General features: G+C 38.8%; 1 protein-coding gene across 1 annotated transcript in view; it reads right to left on the bottom strand.

Annotated features, from left to right (window-relative positions):
- The window catches only part of CNTN6 (contactin 6), a 232,801-nt gene that overhangs the window by 53,988 nt on the left and 156,670 nt on the right, over positions 1-22,143 (bottom strand). Inside the window, exons 8-11 of the mRNA XM_045022626.1 lie at positions 14,703-14,887; positions 12,162-12,298; positions 8,044-8,173; positions 6,589-6,739 (exon numbers count right to left, since the gene is read on the bottom strand). Of these exons, the coding sequence (XP_044878561.1) occupies positions 6,589-6,739; positions 8,044-8,173; positions 12,162-12,298; positions 14,703-14,887 (603 nt within the window). The remainder of the gene's footprint in view (positions 1-6,588; positions 6,740-8,043; positions 8,174-12,161; positions 12,299-14,702; positions 14,888-22,143) is intronic.

Raw genomic sequence — 22,143 nt, 5'->3', positions numbered from 1 at the left:
ACCCCAACACTTCAGGCAGAGCAAGTGCATCTTCTACTTTGCAATCCTCCCTCTTATCTTAAGGGAAAGAGAGTCTGATAAGGAGAGAAAAATGATTGAACCTACAGACAAATCAATATGGTTAAAATGAACTTGGAACAATCTGAGCAATTTCGCAACATTCGTATGAATGGACAACTTTTCAGCCAACGTTTTTTGTCACAGTCTTTGGATTTGGGTGTCAGTGTCTTTGGGTTCCCCCATTCCTTGTTGTTAGACCAAAGGCCCTATTTCTGGAAACACTTCTGCATATGCTTAGTTTTTCATTTGTGAGCAGACCCACTGAGTTCAAAGACACTATTCAGAGGTGCAAAGTTAAGCATGTGGAGAAGTATTTGTAGAATTGAGCCTAAAACTGTACATAATTCACAGCAAACAGGATAACAATAGAGTCATTAACAGATGAATATATTATCAAGGTCTATAAATCCCTTCTTCTTACATGTTTTTGCCACAAAACTTCATTTGCCTCCTTCCATATAAAGAGAGAGAAGCCACTGTGCTCATACAGTGAAATATATTTTTAAAACACAAATACTTATCATTGTTACCAGCATTCCCTTGAAAGAGATGTAATGATGATGTTGTCAGCTTAGCAGAGTATATTAAATGTTTACTGCTAGAAGAAAAATCAAAGTGATTCTGTCCAGCAATCTGACATTTTGCATGCATTTTCATATCTCAATAGGTGATTTCAGAACAAGCGATGCATGGGCACTGGAAATAGGCAGGCAAATCTATGTATTTGATTTCTGTCAGTTCACTTGTTAGCTAAGAATAGAACTGAAGTGATTAATCAAATTTAGCAGATGCAGAATCAGTTCCATTGCTTCCCTAAGTCAAATTAGAATGTCATGAAGAGATAAGCTTAATCTGTATTCATGTTGACTTACAGTGATGCTGCCTAAGATATCTAAAACTGTTCTGACTGCTAATGCCAATACTTCAAGAGCTCGCTTTAAAAACTAGAAAGGGAAATGAACTTTCTTCTTTACAAGTATACACGTGCTGATAAGATACTGGGTTAAAGAGAATCATCAAAGCTATAAAAAACTACTACTGAAGGAAGAGCAAGAAGGATAAATGAGAACAGATTGAAACTGGGCCCCAAAACTGAAAATACACAAACCCAAACTATTTTGTAGGTGCACATATGTTCATTGAACATTTTGTTAGAAAAATCCAAAGCCAGAAGTGCTGAAATACAGTGAGAAAGGTTGTTCCCATGTAAAAATGTAAAGTCAGCACAGATGGTCCCATCCCACCCCTCACCGCTAGCAGAGGGTGCATAAGGCAGTGTGGTCTACAGGCTCGGTTACTAAACTAGGTGTCAGGAGCCCTGGCGTCTATTTCTCTCTGCTACTGCTCTCATGTGTGACCTTCAGCACATCACTTTGCCTTTTCTTTGCTCCTCAGACCCTTTGTCTGATATTACAACATTCATTTTCATCACAAATCAAAGCAAAACACTGACATTTTAAATTTTTGTTGTGGAACAGACATTTCAAAAAGTTTCCATTTGGAAATGTTGAAATGGTTTGTTTCACCGTTTTCAATCAAAATGAAATATTGTGACATTTTGACATTCTGAAATCAAAATATTTCATTTCCATTTGTTGAATTGACCTGAAAGGCCTCACTTCAAGTCAGTTCAATATTAAGCTGCATTTTCCCATTGTGGTGCATTGCTGTTTGGGAGCTGTAGTTTAAGAGCCTGATGCCCCTCATCTCCCCTGAAGGCCAGATACCCTGGCCAGACTACATCTTGCATGATGCATCTGAAGTCATGTGATTCCCATGACGTACTACGCAGCTTGGTCAGAAGGGAGTCTGCATTGCATTGTGTGTGATGTAATCCTCCAGGGAGCATGGTGGCCATTGGCGAACAGGAGAGAATGGGGGCCTGAACTACAAGAGACAAGGCAATGTGCTGATAGGGAAATGCACTTTAATGTTTTCTTGAACTGATTCAAAACTAAATATTTGGAGTCAGTTAACCAAAATGAAATATTTACAATTTGGGTCAAGCCAACCAGAAACAAAACATTTTTTATTTTTTCCACCAAAAAAAAAATTATATTTTTTTGGCAAATCTGAAATGTTTTCATTTTGTGGAAACTGTATTTTCCATTGGCATACATGTTCACTGAAAATTCCTGACCAGCTCTTCTGTCTTGTCTGTTTAGAATGTAAATCTCTGGGGCAGGGACTGTCTCTTGCTAAATGTCTGTACAGTGCCTGGCACAATTGGCTCTGATTTTGGTTAGAGCCTATAGGCACAATTGTAATACATATAAATAAAGCCGTTAGGGTCTGATGCTGGCCCAACATCAGTCTGGTTGAGGACACCTGGTTGAGATGCTCCCTGAGTTGTGCAATATTCAATACTTCTAGGCTGTAGGACTGGGCCTAGTACTTGTAGGGTCACGGTTAAATTATGTTAGCAAATAGGTATGTGGTTTACACTGTTGCTGACTATCTTGTATCTATTCTATGGACAGTGAATTGCAGTTCTGAGGTCTCTCAACAGAGCATCTTCCGTGAACACTAAATTCATTAAAAAAGAAAATCTTTGCCTTAAAATGGAAACTTATGATCCCTTTCTTCCTCCTCCATGGTATCTATGTTTGGTATTTTTTTTCTAGCTAAAAAACCACCCCAAACATAGTATCTTTTCCCCCTTCCCCAAATAGCAAAAAACAACACCCCCCCCCAAAAAAAAAGAACCTCCCTAAACCACCAAAAGCATCAAGAGCAAACAATCAAACAAAAACCTAAGGAGACATGTCTACTCGTTAGGTGTTATAAATGTTTTAACTTTTGACATGCTGGGCCTGACTGGGATCTGAGTCACACCACTGTAAATAAGGACCAACTGCATTGAGACCAAATGTATTACCTTAGCAAATTGTGTAAATGAGAACAAGGCCCTTATGCTCTCACAATATTGGGCAAGCTAGATTTTTTCCAAACACAAGGAATTGATAATATCTGTGCATCTGAACGCAGAGCCCTGGAAGAACCCTCCTGCTTAGAAGGTTGGTGGCATAGTTCAAATGCAATACCTTGCTATAAACAGATTGAAATCCTTTACTTAATGAAACCTTATGGGTCACTACACGCCATGTTGGGAATGGGCAGATCTCTCTGAGTTTAAGACTCCGGAGGTCAGCTGTAAGATCTTAGCAATTACTGGATAATCTTTATTAGGCAGCGATAAAAGTCTGTAATTACATCTGTTTAGTTGTCTAAGTTTTCTTTAGATAGGTTATTAAAAGACAGCATCTAATTCTTCTTTTCAAGAATTTCCTCTTTTTCCTCTTCTGACAAATGCCAATAATGTGCATGGTAAATACTGAAATACATCATGTACTGGAGCCTTGATTTTGGATAGATGTCTCTCATGTCTGTAGTGATGGAACTGGAATAAAGTTTTAGCTTACAAGTCAAACTGGGGACCAATAGATATTGTAAAATAATGCTTTCCTTTGTAGATTGCTAGACTGATTTTTGTCCAGTTGCATTGTTTCCTAAATAAATAAAATAACAAAGTCTGGAGTTTTAAAATTATGAATATTTTATTACTGATTATTAATGCACTGAAACAGCTGTATACAATTAATATATTCCTTTCTCTTGCCTTGTTAAACAATTTCTATGCTTTACCTCAGCAGGCTTCCTGTAAGAAAAGGGTGAGTGATTCAGATATGTATGTATGTGTTTCAGCATTTTGGGATCCCTTGCCCTTGTATTGAGGAAACAGTGCCTCTCACAGATGACTAACTGGGATAAGATTCCCATCTACCAGCTTGTTTCAGCTGAAAATAACTTGTAATATATAGCAAAGTTTTCATTAGGTCCTGATCCTGCACCCTTGAGATCAATGGCAAAGCTCCTAATGACTTGGGCAGGATTAAAGTCTACAGTTAAAAACTTGCTTTATCTGAGGTACAAATTGCCCCCCTCCCTTCCACATTATTCAAAATTTGAGCAAACAGCTATAATCAAGATTTGAAAATACTCTTATAGACAGAACAAGAAGGTGGATCTCAGTTGATTAGTCAGTTCTGCCTAATAATCTCTTTGTTTTTATATGTAGGAGATAAAATAAATAAGAGGTAACATTTTCAGACCATGTGATATTAATAAAGGAGTAGCTGCACATGATAATACTATGCATAGCCATCAGAAATAAATCAAATCATGAGCAAGCACAGGATGTGGGGGAAATGAGTATCTTTTCTCCTTTAGGGCAAAATATTCTCCAAAGGTTTGGTAGCCCCATCTCCTTAACAAAGGATTTAATTTGTCTAGATCATCCTAAAGGAGCTATGTGGTTTGACTTATTTAGCAACTTGTCCATCATCGCATTCCTGTCAGAACTGTGAACGATATTTTTTCTCATATAATATGCCAACCTGCTTTTCAGAAAGGTTAGAAAATGGGTCCGTGGAGATTATAAATGCTGCACAATAAAATAGGAAAAGAAACTCAGGTAACCTTTAGTTAAAATAGTTCAGATTTATGTGTCCTGCTAGAATTAAAATATACAGATAACAAGCTAGAGGGGATATTTTCCCCCCTTTTAATAAGTAAAGATGCATATGATTTTGCTAGGTGAGGGGAAAAAAAAAACTTGCAAGTCCTTACTTCATTTTCTGTATGCTACCGCATATTCTGTGGGACTTCTGGAAGAGTTCTACTATAAGGAACTCTCTCTATCATCTTTAAAATTGTGGCAATAGCTACTTTATCATTTAACAATCAAGAGAAGGAGCAATTTACAAGAGATTGTTGGTTATTATGTTATCTTATGTCCAAATGATACGCTTTAACTGCATGGTAGGAATTGGGGGGGCTGGTGAACTCAAACACCCAACCATTGCCTTTATAATGGAAATTATACTTTGGTTTATTTTTTTGAAGGTGCCTGGACCACTTCAGGATGGATGCCCATAAATGCAAGATTATTATAATTATTATTATCAATAATTTAACATTATCAGGGAACATATAAGTCCAAGTAAATATTATGTCTGTGTGCATGTATGTTTAATATATATAAAATTAAACATACATGCACACAGACATAATATTTACTTGGACTTATATATATAACATGTACATGCAAATCAGATGGGACCCTCATTTCCAGTGTAGACCTTTATGTTATAAAGTTTAGGCTGTCTTTATCTCCTTACTACTGTACATAAGGAAGCCCAGTCATTCTCTCTGCATATTATAGATGTAGCATTTTGGATAGGGATTTGGTTGAGCATATTGTATAATCTAAAAGTAACTATGTGAAAGATCTGGCTAAACACTAATTAAAACAATATTCATGATAAGTAATGAATGTTTTCTCCATAATTTAAAGATACCGCCTTTGCTACTGTCTCAGAGGAAAAATAATTAGGAACTTCTGTTTTGTATTAGCATCTTATATTACCATCTCTGGGCCAGGTTCTCTACTGACTTTATTTTGTGTAATGATTTGTACTTCGCAAAGTAGATGCAAAGTGCTCTCTTTTTGATTTGGTGGTGTTTTACACTCACTTTATACAGGTGTAAATGAATATACAGAGTGCAAACAAATGGAGAATCTGGCCCTCTGTTCCTATATTTAACACCATTATACACAATTGCAATATTGAATATGGAGACACATTTCCACATTGCACATTTGGTTGGTGTAATGCCAATGAATTATAATTTAAAGTGTGTTGTTATGGAAACTTAAGTATAGATAATGGGATTTATTAACAGATAGATAGATTCCCTGTACGGGTGATTGAAAATCTTAGGTAGATCTCTCCTTAAAATCTTAGGGTGTGTCTACATTGCAGCTGGGAGGTATGATTCCCAGAGCAGGTAGTCAGACTCATGCTAAATCTGATCAAGCTAGTGTGCTAAAAATAGCAGCACAGGCTAGCCAGCCAAGCTAGGACCCAGGCTGTCAGGCAGACTTGAACATGGGTGGCTCAAGGTAAACAAAGGAGTTTGTGGTGGAGGACTACTGCAGAAGGGCCAGCACATGGCAAGTGACTCTACTGCTTTGCTGATCCACTAGCAAAATCTCCTTGCTTAGATATTAAAGGCACAGACTGTGGATAATGACGCAGCCCTGGGTTGCAGTACAGCCTATATAGCTACTGTGCAGTTGATCGGGAGCCATGAGGTAGAGTTCATCCACTCAAACCTCCACTGATCTCCCTAACATGAAGCTGATTCAATCAGGCTCTGCATGGGGTAAGAAGAGATGGCCCAGAGAATATTGCAATGATATAGCTGTTCAAGAAAGCAAAGCATGTATCCCACAGACAGAATTTACAGTTAACCAAAGTATTTAAACCAGCTTTGTTGTCAATCAGCTTTCTATCTAGAATTGTATGGACAGAGCTCATGATGAATAGGCCTGCAGCATCAGGGTATTCCAGCAATGAGCTGTCAAAAATGATACTTAGTCAACTGATGTTCAGATACCAAAAAAACCCAATCCAAAAACAAAAAAAACCCCCAAACAACTCAGCAATCAGTTTACAGAAATACCTTTTGTTTTGTCGCAGAACATTGGTGCCCTTTTTCCAGCTGATAACTGCCCGGGGAGAAGCATTTGGTTTGCATTCAATGGTAACTTCACCCCCAACTTGAGCAACTGACATTTGTTTCACAGGATTTTTGGAAAAATCCGGGGCTGAAGCTTAAAAAAAGGAAAGGAAAAAATGAAGAAACTCATGATATAGCTGACAAAATAAATTAATTTTCCAAATTTTCTTTCTGCTGAACATAGTGGGTGAACCCAATTGCCTTTTTGCCTTTTCAGATTTGAATTCAAGTTTTTTGTTTGAACTCTAAGAACTTAAATCCGTTTAGAGGTCTTGTATTTATATTGCTTTTTATGAATTTTGTTCACCTGGAAACAAAAGGATTAGAACAACCCAACTTTCTCGGGTATCCCTGGTAGGCTTTGCTTAGGACAGTCTGAGGACTGGAAGGAATGTTTATTTTAGATCAGGAATGAGGTGATTTAGCAGAGCTCTAACAGGCTGCACAGTGAGTGTGTACCTAGAGAGGGTCAGGTGGGCTTGTGTAGCCCATGCCAAAGACCACACTACTGCATCTTCAATTTATTTTTAGCAAGCTGGCTGGATTAAAAGCTAAAGCAGATATGTCTACATGAGCTACAAATCATATTCCCAGCTGCAGTGTAGACACACCAAAAGCTTGAGCAGAATTAACAGCATTAAGCCTGAATCTAGTCCATTGTATTCATTGCTAGAGTGTAGATTATTCATTGCAAGTAAATTTTTCCAATTAGTTTTTTTTTCTGTTCATGATTTGAACCCGATGTATGAAAACCATTCATTATTTACAGATATTTGTCAAATAATTTGTTGGTGAATTTCAGTCTTCTTCAGAGAAGCAGCACAAGACTTACGCAACATTTAGTGCAATTGGAGGTCGTTTTTGATGGCTTAAGGTGGACCTGATTGTTATATTGGCTGCAAAATGACTCTCTGTACAGGGATGAATTTCACCACATGTGAACAAATTTCAGCCTGTGGGTGTTGTTGAAATTCATATTGAGATTATATGCACTAATTGCGCTTTTTGCTTAAATCACATGATATTTTTGCTCACTTGAAATGATGACTGATGTTTTTAAATTGCAGAATAACAAATAATAATTTCAAATACCAAGTAAGGAATAACACACAATAAGCACCCTTGTTCACCCACAGAAATGCTGTTCACATGAAAATACCGATAAAGAACATCCTTTCCCCCAAACATTCATGCAAACAAAACACGTTTGCCCAAATGTTTGCGAATAGTAAGCGATACAAACATAGCTGAACTAAACAGCCTTGTGGAATTCAAATAGTCCACAAAAGCTGTTTTTGCAGTATTCAGTCAGCTCTCTTCATTTCTTCCTTTCAGAATTTCGAAATTTGTTTTACATTCTAGCTGCTATCTGCTTATTTTAATGACTCATTTACTTACCTATCACTCTTAACTCAGCATTGGCGTAAATTGTATTGTATTTGTTTTCCGCAACACACTGATAGAGGCCAGAATCTGATACATTCAGCATAGTTATGGTAAGAGTTCCATTTTCTATTTGAATTCTCTCCTAATAAAGGAAAAACAAGCAAACGTTTTGTTTGAAGAAGTGAACATAAAAGCAGGAGGTCATGAGTCAGAAGTTGAGATTTTGTTATTTTTGAATGCTTATTAAAACACTATGAAAATGTAAAAATAAATAAAGCCAAGTAGCTTAGCTCAAAGATATATCTTAGAAAAAAGGTTACATGATGGCTGTAATGAAATAAGAGGAGTTAGGCAAAAATTTTCTCATGACACTTTTTTTTGGAGAAATAATCAGATTCAGCAACACCAAAATATTTTGCAAATTTGTGTAGATTTTGATTTAATTGTTTCAATTAAAAAAACTTAAAGAACAAAAGAAAACACTTTATTTTTCTATTTTAAATTACCTTTGTTTTAGAAACATTCCTTAATTTATTTTTAAAAACAAATTAAAAAGTTTGAAATCAAATCATTTGACATCCCCCCAACTATTTTTTTCAACTTTTCGATTTGCCAGACATTTTTTAAGAATTGTTTTTAGCTTGACCCAAAATGAGTTCTCTTCCAATTTATTAAAATTGCCTGCAAACCAAATAATTTGTTGTTCGCCCAGCTCTAGCTTTAAGGCACCAGTTCATCTAAGCACTTAAACATATGTTTAACTATGGGCACATGCTGAAGTCTCATAGTTTAAAGGCACTGCTGCATTGACAGCTAAAGGGTTATGCTTTAACAGGAAGCAGACACCAAAGCAGTTGCATCAGGGACAGCTGCACCATGAGAGGAGGCGGGAAATGAGACCCCAAGGGGTTTACCCACTTCAGCACCTGAGAGACCAGGGCCAGCTCCAGGTTTTTGCTGCCCCAAGCAAAAAAAAAAAAAAAGCCAGAGTGCCGCCCCTTGAAAAGTGCTGCCCCCATGCTTGGAAAGCTGGTGCCTAGAGCCGGCCCTGTGAGAGACAGAAATCTGCAGGGAGACTCCTCCCCAGGGGCACTAAGACCCATGTAGTCCACCCTTCCCCTCCACCCATTTGGGGACGAGAAAAGCTCCGGAGTAGAGCCAAAAACACAGCAGGCAGGAGCAGATCCAGAAGCAGCTGCATTAGGGGCTTTGGAAATTTATGATGTCAATAGACTGTTTCTCAATTTTTACTTTGGACATTCTCTCCTCTCTGCTAGTTGTCTGTTTGCTCCAACCCCTCATCCGCTCTCTCTAACAGCCACTCATGCCCTCCTTAAGAGTCACTTACCTCAGCCTCACTCCCCCTGCTTCATTTCTCCTTCCCTCCTCTCCCCCTTCACCTTCCTCTCTTCAATGCTTTCTCCTCTTCCCTTGCTGTTTAGCTAATTCCCTCCAAATAAACCTTCCCTCTTTTTTTTTTAAATCATGGAACTAATATGATATTTGCCAACAGTCACTCTGCCTGTTTTCCTTAATGATTTAAGGATTATGATCAAGGGCTACCTTATTACAAATCATAAACATGCCACATAACCTGCAGGAAACTGTGCTGTACCACTTGTCCAGCTAACACTCACATATTCCCACACAGAGAAGCAGCTGTAGAGACTGAGGCTAGGTCTACACTGGTGGGGGGAGGGGGAGGGGCAGAGTCAACCTAAGTTACGCAACTTCAGCTACGCGAATAGCGTAGCTGAAGCCGGTGCATCTTAGGTCGATTTACCTGGCCGTGAGGACGGCGGCGAGTCAACCGCTGCCGCTCCCCCGTCGACTCCACTTCCGCTTCTTGCCGCGGTGGAGTTCCGGAGTCGACGGCAGAACAATCGGGGATCGATTTTATCGCATCTAGTGTAGATGTGATAAATCGATCCCCGATAGATCGATCACTACCCGCCAATCCGGCGGGTATTGTAGACGTACCCTGAGACAGAGAATACAGCTAGGCTAGATTACAACAGCATCACAACTGTCTTGCAAACTTGTCTCTCTCACCAACAGAAGTTGGTCCAAGAAAAAGACATTGCCAAACCCACCTTGTCTCTCTAATATCCTGGGAACAACACAGCTACAAAACAGCATACAACATTATTTCTTATTGTTAGTTAAATAAATAAACTCTCCTTAAACCTTACCTCAGTCATCAGTTAAACATTTCAGGTGTCCAGCAGATTAGATAATATTGCCTAAAACATTTAAGGCATGAGTTGTGTGAAAACAACCAGACCTTCACAATCAGAATAAAATTTTGGAGGGCAACGGACTCTTTTCCATTGATAAGCACATTTAGTCCTCCAACTTTGGATCATGTAATGATATACTCCATTTGTGAACACATCTAGTTACTATCCAACAATTTGATCCATAACTACAGTTTGGTATCCTTGTTATTAAAGGGTAAAATATTAATTATTTTAGGTAGATAGGTCCCAAGTCAATTAGGGCTTTAAATGACAGTCTTCACCTTAAACTTCATCTGCAAACCAACAGGCAGCCAGCACAGATCATCTAGTGGAGGCTGGATATGCTTAGCTTGAATTTCAGCTTTTACTAGGCCAATTTAATCAATGGTGTAGTGCTGCTGAAGAAAAAACAACAACAACAAAACAAATAAAAAGACCACACACACATATACACTAGGGATAAATGTGGCCCATATTTTTGTTTCTATGTTTTAAACATTTTTTTTCTTCCCTTTTCCTCAGCACACAATAAAACTGGCTCCGTACTACTAACATAACTTAAAACCAAATATTTCAAGTCTTACTATCACTATCCTCCAGGGATAATAAAAACCACACTGTAAAGTAGAATACCAAAAAGCAAGAGAGAGTACTCTCTCCAAAATGAATCAGTGAGAAAGAAACCCACAACAACAGAATATAAATTCCATCATTGAATGCAGGTCTGGAAGCAAGAGATTTGTTTTATTATTATATCCTTTAGACTGGCTATACTGCCTCCATTGAATTTAGAGTGCACCATACAGTGTTACAGTATGTAATAGTATCCTCAGCTGAAATACTGTATGCATCTAAAATAAAATGTACTTTTGTGAACTAGTCAATGCATTTCATGTAACTTCCTAATAGTAAAAGATAATGCTAGTTGCAGAGATTATTTGATGTCCTCTTGTTACTACATCGATGCATAGGAAAGAGTGCCACCTATTGAGTCAACAAAACCAATTTCTTCAGCATCCTGCTTTTTTTTCCCCCTTGGAGGTCTCCCAACCAAGTACTGACCCAATCCAACCTTGATTATATTGAAAATTTGATGAGAGCATAGCCAGGGGTTATGTAGCTGGTATATTGCTAACTAATTAACAACATCGCATTATTTATCCACTTTTTTCCTCAAGACTCTGACTACCGATATCTTTTGCATACTTAGTTCTTACCTGCAGGGTGTTTGCTATCCTCTCAATGTATTTTTTTTCTTTTTTTTTTTTTTTAGCAGAGAGTCTATGAATTTAAAACCCCTTTTAAAAAGTAATACAAGCAGTTCATGCAGAAGCTGAATTCCCCCACCCCCCATGTCTCAGCTGACTCTTTTTTTGAGTTATTCAGACAAAATGAAGAATAAAGCACCACATTCACAAAAGCAGAAATAATGTAGAGATGACCAGCTATGTGGTCAGAAAGAAGTAGTTTGCTAAACAGTGGACCTATACTATAGAATAAACCCTAGGGTGGAAAGCAGCTTGCTAAGATATTTTCAGCAAGCATAGTGCTGTGACAGAGTGAATATTTTATTACACTCACTGTACATTCACCTGCAAATTATCCATTTAGTCCATTGAGCAACAACATTCTTCATTTTGTTGCCTGAAGTATTCTGAAGTACTGTGAAAAATATTAGTGAGACTTTAGAGTATTTTATCCCTCTTTTATTAAAAGAATACCATTAGAAAATGGCAGGCTGTAAATAACATCTCCTTCTTCTAAGACAGACTTGATAATTCCACTTAACAAGGGGCAACAATACTCACAAAATGATCAGGGTTGGGTTTTTTTTAGAAAAGTCAAAGCCAAACCCACCTGCTAAACAATGTAAAAAATGTTGGGTCTTACCTCTGGCATAAGGGGTTGGCCATTTTTTAACCAACTGTAGGAAGGACTTGGTTTTCCACTTGCCTTACATTCCCAAAACAAGCTGTCGTAGAGAGACAGATAGGCATTTTGGATTTTTTTATCCCATTCAGGGAGCGCTGTATTAACAAGACAAAAAGTGCAAAGCATTGTAAACGGAAGCCAGGCTTTTGGCTTGCTCAGTTTACAGCCTATCACATGGACCAATATTGTCTCATTGGTTCCTTGTTCTCCCCAGTCTGTCTATGTCCATCTGTTGTCTTTTGTCTTATACTTGGATCATAACCTCTCTGGGTAGGGAGCATCTATTTGTTCTATGTATGTACAACGGCTAGCACAATAGGATCCTGGTATATGACTGGGGCTCCTAAGCACTACGGTAATAATACTTGTAATAATAGGGTGACCAGACAGCAAATGTGAAAAATTGGGACGGGAGTGGGAGGTAATAGGAGCCCATATAAAAAAAAGCCCCAACTATCAGGACTGTCCCTATAAAATCGGGACATCTGGTCACCTTACATAATAATAAATAACAAACTGCATTCTTGGGGGGTGCACTGGGAAATATCCCTCTGTGAACTTTTCAGTGGACCAGGGAACTGTGACAGGACGATGACATCTGCTCTCCCTGGTGTGCTAGTCCTGCTCCAGAGGCTAGCACAGAGGAGAGCAGGAGCACAACCCCACCTACTCCTTGCTACTGTTTGCCTTCTTTGAGCTGATAGCCATCCCTGAGAGACATACACAGGGAGCTGTCACTGTGTTCTCCTGTAAGAGACACTTGGGCAGGGTGTTCAAAACACAGAGAGGCTCTTTGTGCCCATATCATCTCACTCTCCAATGTAAGGGCCAATCACAGTTCTGCCTTAATTAACAAAGAAGATCATTGTAATTTCAGGGGATGATCAGAACAAGATACTTTGACAAAATACCCTCCAGTGTTATTCCTGATACACAGGTTGACTCCTGACTCTGTGTCCCCAAATGGTTCATCCATGGAGGCAAAGCACTCTTAGAGTCCAATCCCTCCACTGGGGATGTACATTTGTGATAAAAGAGCAAGTTGGTAAAAGCTGACCATGCTTACCGTTAATTATGGACCATATTTATTACAGTAGTTCCCAAGGACTAACCAAGAATGGAGCCCATTGTGCTAGGCACTGTACAAATACAACATAGCAGACAGTTCCTGCCCCAAAGAACTTACCGTCTAAATAGGTCAGACAGACACAGGGTAGAGGAAATGGACAGAACTTTCTGCAACAGTGTGGGAATTAAGTGTGAGGAAGTAAATCACCCACAAATCATGCCAGCCTGCTTATAAAATCATGAAAAATGCTTGTGAAAATGTTTGTGGTATTTATATACATTTCATTGCCTACCAACAATTATGAATGAAATTGCAAAGCACAATTAATAAGCTTGAAATCTTAATTGCATTTACTCCATTAATAATTGTATAATTAAATTTGTAGTTATTAGTCATGGCAAGGTAATCTGCTAAATGTAATACAACCGTTTGATTCACGTTCCATGAAAACAACTAGACAGTGAGAACAAAATAACCCCAACCAAAGCATCATCATCAACAGCAATTAAAGCAGCAGCAAATTGTTCTATTCCTGGCATAAACCTGTGCTTTGACATTAACCTGGAGATTGGTAGTCCGTCAATTGAACCAGACTCTGTACATTAGAATGAAAGTTTCCTAAAGAAAGAAAGAAATGTCTGCTGACATACAGCCAACTGCAGGATCAGAGAGCTTAGTTTTAAATGATCATGTCTCATTATCCTGTTTTATTCTTTACTCTCCTCACTTTAAAATTATTTCTGGCCTACAAAGAAGAGTGCCATAGTTTGCTATTTAGGGAAAGAATGTGGGTTGGTCCTATGTACCCATGCATGAGAGCAAAGTTGATAAGATGCCCCCTGATTTTCCTGTGTGGGCTACATGCATCTTGGGTCATAGAAAAGGAGTGGGGATTGGTTTCATAGCGCTGCTATTCTACACTTCTGTGCAGGTGTGCAAGGGGTAGTTGGGAAATGACTTCCTTCTACAACACATTGCTCAACACAGCTAAACCAGGATGGTAGGTGAAGGAATCTGCTACTGGTATAAATCAGAAGGTCACAGTTCCTTCCCTATGTTCATGGGACATCACAGCTACATGCTGACCCCATGATATGGGCTGAGAGTAAATTTTCTATCCATCCCTTAATGTTTCATGTAAATACACGAGATTCCTTTCTGCCTTATATTAACCTTCATAGCTGCAGCATGGCACAGCCTACATTTTTCAGTCTGATACTAATACACAATATCTTGTACTCGCTGAAGTTTAAATTGTAATTCAGAGGTCATTTCAAGCCTCCAATCCTTTTATTAATCAGCTTAACCTGAAACTATATTCTTCACTGATATCTCCTTGCAAGGGGCTAATGGACTTCATTATCTTTGTCTTGTACAGAATATTTCCAAATGCTAACATACTCTAAGTAAAAACAATTCAATTAGCTCACCATAGATTATTAGTTGACCTCTTGCAATGTTTCTTCCTCTAATGTTCCCTGCAATACATTCATAAAAGCCTTCATCTTCCTGCTGAAAATCTGGGATTTCAAGGACTCCTTTGGATTTGTAGTGTTTGATTTTCCTTGCCAATGGGTGTCCATCACTCCTCTTCCAGCTAATACTGGGAACTGGACTAAATAATTATACTGCATTAGATGTGGGGATAGTTCAATCAATACATCAGAGAAAAGATAAAGTGTAATCTCTGAACAATAATTCCAGGGGGAAGAGGGAAGGATTTTAAATAAAGTTTAAAAACACTTCCACATTTCTAAAATGTTTAATTAAAATGGTCTCCAAGGATGGGATTTTCAGAGGCATCCAAGTGATTTAGGAGCACAGATCCCATTGACAGGCAATTGGAATTGTCCCTTAAGTGCTTTTGAAAATTCCAGCCTCAGCCAATACTGCTTCACCCAGATCTGCTCAACTTTTAGGACCAAATCCTGCCATCTGATACCAGAGAGAGAGAGAGAGAGAGGAGATTGGGGGAGGGGAAACCTTAGAAAGCTTGAAAGGGCAGCTAATCTTCATGCAAGAATCTGAATTATTGGTTGGTTTTCAGAACAAACAAAATGACTGCACCATTTCAGATACTCATTGCTAATCAGAATGATGAAACTTCAGACAGGAACACAAAGGAGGAATGAAGAGCCATAAATAAGGACATAAAAAGATGGAGTGAAGGGAGGGTACAAAAAAGAGAACTGAGCAGAGAATGAGAAAAAAGCATGAGTGACTGAATCAGGAAGAAGGTAAAGAGACAAGGGAGAATATTTCCTTGTTTCGCATTTTATAGCTTTTTATCGTTTCCATTTATGTTCGGATCAATATATTCTATATATGATAAAAAATACTCAAGTGTGAACAAGGCTATAAATACTTCTTGAGTTTCTGGTAATATCACAGACCATACAAACTTCACCTTCATGATTTATTGTGTCACCAGAACACTTTGAAATATTAATAGTCTTGCATTTCACGGTTGCCTTTCATGGTACTGAAAAGTAAAGTAAGCTGCTTTTCCATTGCAGAAGATCTGTTACACTGGGAACAGCTTTTTGAAGAGGCTTTCACTGAATGTTGGAGTGTTTTTTTTCCCTGTGGCTAGTAATGTCATCAGAAAATATTCCGTGCTAAAATTTAGAATGGCAACAAATATATTTTGTGTAACTTGTATGTATGTATGTTCCAAGGGAGCAGTAAGTATATGTCCCGATCCTGCATGCTCATCTTCATTAGCAGATCTCTGCTCCTGCATAGAGCCTCATTGTATGTCTGTACTGCTAATAAAACCTCACAGCTGGCTGACTCAGGATCACAGGAGCTCAGGCTAAGGGGCTGTTTAACTGTGGTGTAGACATTAATGCCTGGGCTGCAGCCCAAGCTCTGGGAACCTCCCACGGAGGATCCTAGAGCTTGGACTCTTGAGAGTCAGGGTCTCGGACCTGTATCAACTTCTAGAGCAGGAGCTATCATGTGTATGAATCTGTATCTAATTATATTGAGAGAGAGGTCAAATGTTAGCTGTATGCAAATATAGTTATATAAGTAGGAAAAAACAAATATGCACAGAACAATTTACAGTTAGAGTTACAGTTACCATGAAATGTAATGAAAGACAAAATCATGCAAACCTCAGTTGCTTTGGGGTACCATTACAAACTCAAAACTCAGACCAGATGCACTGAAAACTTTGCAAATGTTTTCAGCAATCTAGTGCTGGCAGAAGTTGATAAATTGTGCAGCAGAAGGACTTCTAACCTAAGCTCCTTTCTGCTACATGATACAGAAAAGTATAGCATCAAGACCAGAACTTTAGCACCCTCTAAGAGCTATTAGAGAACTCAGTGATCTATCTAGCTATCTTAGTATTTCATCATAACTATGCTGCCTACACAGCCAGTGTCCGGTTATATGCAATTAATTCTGGGCCTGACTGTGGCATTTAGCCACAGCCCTGAGTGTATATATATGATTCTAATCTGACCTCTCCAATGTAGCTGAATAAGCTACTCTAAGTGAGACTGGGAAATGGCTGAGAGCTAGCTGAAGGAGTCTTAACTGAATTAAAACTAAGGTAATGTCAGTAGCAAGGGGAAGCACCTGGAGGAAGCAACCAAGATTTTATCAGTGCCCACAATTAATGTGCTGTGCCCTCTTTTCTTGTGCAGGTTTGTAACCTACAGGGCTTTTGGGGCCCCAAGTATCTTCTGGATGGTCAGATAGCAGTGGTTGTAAATTGATTAGTTTTATTACAAAGTAAAATGATTACTTTTATTATTTGTGGTTCTCCAGGAGGTTATACTCTCTTTTTTGCAGGTGAAGACCTGCTCACTGTTATCCAGGGCTCTGCTTCTGTGCATTGGATTATTGAAAAACACACTGCTTCTTAAGCTCATGTAAAAAATGCAGCTAGTGTGCAGAAAAGGCCTGTCCCCTCGTTATTGTGATAAGTTTACGAAAAAGATTAGTTGGAGTGGATCTTGCTATAGATTGACTGAGGCCATTGATAACAGGCAGGAGAACATGGCAGGCTTTTAAAACTGATATTGCATATTAAACAATGGATGAATTGCTAAACTTTTTAAAATTGTGTCTTCAGGGGTAGGGGATAGCTGGCAAAAAGATGAGAAAATAGGAACCATTGAGGGGGAGGGCGCAAAAAGACAAAAAAAGAAAACAATTAAGTGGATTCACTCATACTTTGTTATCCAGAAATGATTATTTAAAGATTTCCTACCCTGTTCCTGGTTTGTTTTATCTTAGCAATCACTATTCATGAATAAGGAAAGTCTTCAGCAGACACCAAGGCCAGAGGCAGGGCTCTGTGGAAAAATGCCTCTTCTGTCAATCTGTCAACTCAGATTTAGCAAGGCCTGAGCTGAAGATGTCCTCCTGTTTTCCTTATCCATACCAGATCCTTATAATTACTTCCTTGGGGATCTTTCAAGACAAACTCTCCTCCTCTTTTCTTCCCCTTTTCCTTTGTACCAACGTGATTGAAATGCATTTCTCCTCTGTTGTGAACTATTATAGGATGACAGAAGTAAAAGTCAGCATTTGGCTCATCAACTTTGCTCTATTTAAATTAGTAATTGCAATAAATACTCAACAGTACTTTGTTCTCTCAGAGCAGAGGCTTAGACAAAGTGAATGGCCTAGTTTTATCAAAAGGGAGAATTCATTTGTGAGGACAGCAGCTCCAGCAGACCTTCTCCAACCCAAATTATAGGTTAAATGATTGCTGTTGCAGTCTATAGTAGGATCAGTGTTTCTGTTATGTGCCTATCATACATAAATAGAATCTGCATTATCTGGGCTGTTTGAGAAGGTTTGCATTTCTCCATTGGCTTTTTCTAATAACTCATTAGCATGGACTTTCCATGTCTTCAATCACTATTTTTTTGCACAAGGCAGCTTTTTATCTAGTTTCTACAGATTTAAATGACACCCTGTTACCAATGAGCTTTTATCCATTACAGTAGAACCTCTTAGTAGCAACCTATTACAGTGGGCCAAATGAAACATTTTGACTAAAGGGAGGAAAAAAAGGAAACACTGAATGGATTTAAAATGAGTAAATTAAAATTCACCTTAACAAAGAGAAAGTAATTTTTTGCTGCTAGTCACTTTTATTAAAAGTCAGTGCTTTAAGGAGCTTAGTATTGATAAACACACACAAAAATTGTCCAAATGCCAATCTTGGACCTTCATAATGGGAAGTATTTTCTATGGGAGGATTTGTGTTCATTATTTTTAAGATCAGAATTATCCCAAAGGCTAGTGAATCACCATAACATGGAGGGTCAGACTGTAGTACCCTTACTCACACTGAGTAGTACCTAACACTATGAGTAATCCCACTGACAATAGTGAGCGTGCTTGGGGTGTAAAGTATACTCAGTGTGAGTTAGGATATCACAGACTGGCCTTGAGTGTTTCCCCTCTTTTTAACTTGTCCTTTCTCAAACACACATAATAGAAGACTTAGAGGCATCTCTTGTGCATTCATTCCAAAGGGGAATACGTCTTGAGCAGGTTTAATATAAGAAGCACACACAAAAAAGGATTATAGAGTGCCAGCCACTTGAGGTTCACTTTTCATCTATCATTCCCCTTGAAAAAACATAAGAAGGCATGAATGTGGTGAAATAGTGTGAATGCAACTTCATGGACTTTCAGCGTAACAGGAATTCCAGCTCATAAGTGATCACACAGCACCCAGACCTTTCCAGATCTTTGGTCTGTGAAGGCCTCTTCCGAAGCACAGTCGGGCTTCTCCATCATAATAGGAGGTCGGTCCTACACACATAAATGTTTCTCCTTCCCCACCTGCCCCAGAAATCAGATATCCACTCCAAAGGCTCAGCCTTTTCCCCAGTTCCCATCTGGATTTAAATCTCCATTGTGCAGTGGTGTGCAGGGAGCTTCAATGGAGCTGGTCTTCCTCGTACACAGGGAGCACACAAGGTATGCATCCCTTGTGCTGGCTCCCCAAAGTCCTGTCCCTCTACTTTTAACCCAGCATCCCACTACCTCCGACACATACAGTTGCACTAGCTGTGCTGCAAACAGGCCATCCACAACAAAACAGGGGCACTATTTGTTCCTCTATTAACAATCAACTCATGTACCTTTGCTTTCATTTAATACATAACAATAAACAGACTAAATTAATTAATTGTTTAGGATTGGATAGATTTGTAATGGCTAAGAACAATGAGGACAATTTTAAAAAGTATTGCACTTCACAGACAGGAAAGCCTCATTCTTTTCTTCCTAAATAAGAAAACACAGTATATAAATGTGTGCGCGTCTGTGAACATCAATCTATAGTTTGTTTCAGAGCTCCAGAGCACCTAGGGACACTGGGCACAGCTACTACTTTTATTCATATTCTACAGCACAGACTGCAGAGTCACAAATCCATAAGTTACTAAATTAGATAGAAAAGAAGACACAAATATTTTATTTTGGGGGATAAGTCTTATCACACTGGGCCTCAATTTAATGTGTTTGTAATGTCATAATCTGCACCAATAGGAAAGTTCCATCTCATCACGAAATGAAGGCACATATAGCATAACAGCCAGTCGATCACACTGTATTTGAGTAGCATCTTTCATGCTGTGCATCTCAGGACACTTCACAATAAAATTAAATTTGCAGTTTAGATAATTAAGACCATGCCTGGTTGAACAAATGAGACAAAGCAGAGATTTGAAAGCTGCTATAATGTCTACATCAAATACTGACACACGAAAGAATTAAGCTCCAAAGGGCATAATAATTAAAAGGCTCAAGCTTCCAATCATTCTGCTTTATTACATGGAGAGCAACTGAGGCTTCCATTGCTCTGCAAGAGATGTTTGGTCAGATATGTGACAAGAATCAAGTGATCCACCTCAAGCAGTGTAACAGGGAGATGGAGATGATCCCCCTGGAGCTTGTAACTGGTGATGTAATGCTAAGAATTGGTTGTCTCTAGCAGTTAATGTGTGGAGCATCAGCCAAAATATCCATTCCCTGAATCAGGAGTATGGGCTAGGAAATTATCCAACCCATTTTTAGCACATTAGAACTGGAGAATATCATTTAAAACAGATTGGGAACCTCCTAGTGGTCCTCCCTGTCTTCTATTTCAGTAGCCACCAGATCCTAGCAGAGTACCAGTGTTTAGAGTTAGCTAGACCTTGTATGTTTGTATATAGTTAGTAAACATGTTTGGAAAGTATAGACAATGCTGTCTCTGTCCAAAAAGCGTGGCAAGATGATGGGGGGGGCATGATAAGTGTTCTGGATTATGAGTCAAAGGGCCTGAGCTATATGGACTCCATGTATGTGTTTGTAAGTTCTCTGATCCAGCAATGGCCATATGCCCAGGCTCCCAAAAGGATTATTCCTGATGTTAGCAGAGCTAATCTATATGGGGAATGGCTATGAACAGGGTTACCCCCAGTCAGAATACAAGTGAATTTTGCATCTGCAGCATGTGTGCCTGTTTTGGGAGCCATTTTGTTTATTTTCACAGCAAGTAAGCATGCTCCTATTCCCATTTGGCCCAGGTCAGGGTGAAAAAACATTTCTGGAAAGGTGTCTCATTTTGGAAGTTCCCTCATTTTATCAAAAACATAAACATTAAAATGCTTTTTAAAAACTCAAAATCAAACCAAAACTATTTTTGACATTTAGTTTTGCTAAAAAAAAATGAAACATTTTTGTTTCAGTTTGAGCCTGAAATGATTCCCCCTACCCCCTCCATTTGTTTGTTCAGCCACCAAACTGAAATTAGGTGAAGGTTCCTAACTATCAAAGGAGTGAAGCTCTGGAAGAGCCTTCCAAAGGGAAGAATGGGGACAAAAAACCTAACTTGTTTTAAAACTAAGCTTGATAAATTTATAAAAGGGATGGTATGATGGGACTATAATGACATACGGCCCATCCATGTCCACTATTATTAAGTATCTCGAACAGCTGGAGGTGGGAGGAGGGCTCTGAGCTGCTACAGAGAATTCTTTCCCAGGTGTTTGGCAGATGGGTTTTGCCCACATGCCCAGGGTCTAACTGATGACCATATTTGGAGTTAACAAGCAATTTTATCCCATGTCAGATTGTCAGAGATCCTGGGTGGCTTCTGCCTTCCTTTGCAGTGTGGGGCCTGGGTCATTGCTGGTTTAAACTAGAGTAAATGGTGGATTCTCTGTACTGTGAAGTCTTCATGTCAAGATTTGAGAACTTCAGTAACTCAACCAGAGGCTCTAGCCTACTATGGGAGTGGGTGGGTGAGGTTCTGTGGCCTGTAATGTACAGGAGGTCAGACTTGATGCTCATGATGGTCCCTTTTGGCGTTAAAGGCAATAAGTCTGATCCTTTACTGCAGTAAACCCCTTCAAAAGCATAATGAAAGTAATAATATCTAGCACTATTGATACGGTTAAATCCAAAATGTGACCTTTAATGTTGCATGGAAGTAACGTTGTTCAGTGGAATGAACAGAAGGCTGGAACTCAGAAGTTTAGATCCCAAGTTCTACTACTGAGTTGCTGTGTGGCCATGGGAATTTAGTCAAGTAACTCTTCTGAATTTCAGTCTCCCTCTGTGTAAAATGATGAAACTAAAGCACATTTAATTGCTTCATTTGTCCTATTCTGCTCACCCTTCTAGTTAATCGTAAATGTAACTGCTATTCATCTGATGGCGACGCATGGTATTTGTGTCCTCCAACCCACCCAGTCACCCAACACTTTCAATACTAATTTATTTTCCATCTAAAAGTCAAAGGTTTCTTCATGGTCTGGGGAAGCTATACGCAGAGTCTTGTTGTATTCTCCAGAATACGATTCCCTGTCAGTAGATGATCCATGATTTGAAAATTACTTTTGAATA

This window comes from Mauremys mutica, chromosome 7 (genome assembly GCF_020497125.1).
Source record: "Mauremys mutica isolate MM-2020 ecotype Southern chromosome 7, ASM2049712v1, whole genome shotgun sequence".
Lineage (NCBI taxonomy): Eukaryota > Metazoa > Chordata > Testudines > Geoemydidae > Mauremys > Mauremys mutica.
The sequence above is the reverse complement of the archived record's forward strand: the minus strand, read 5'-3'. Positions and strand labels throughout refer to the sequence as shown.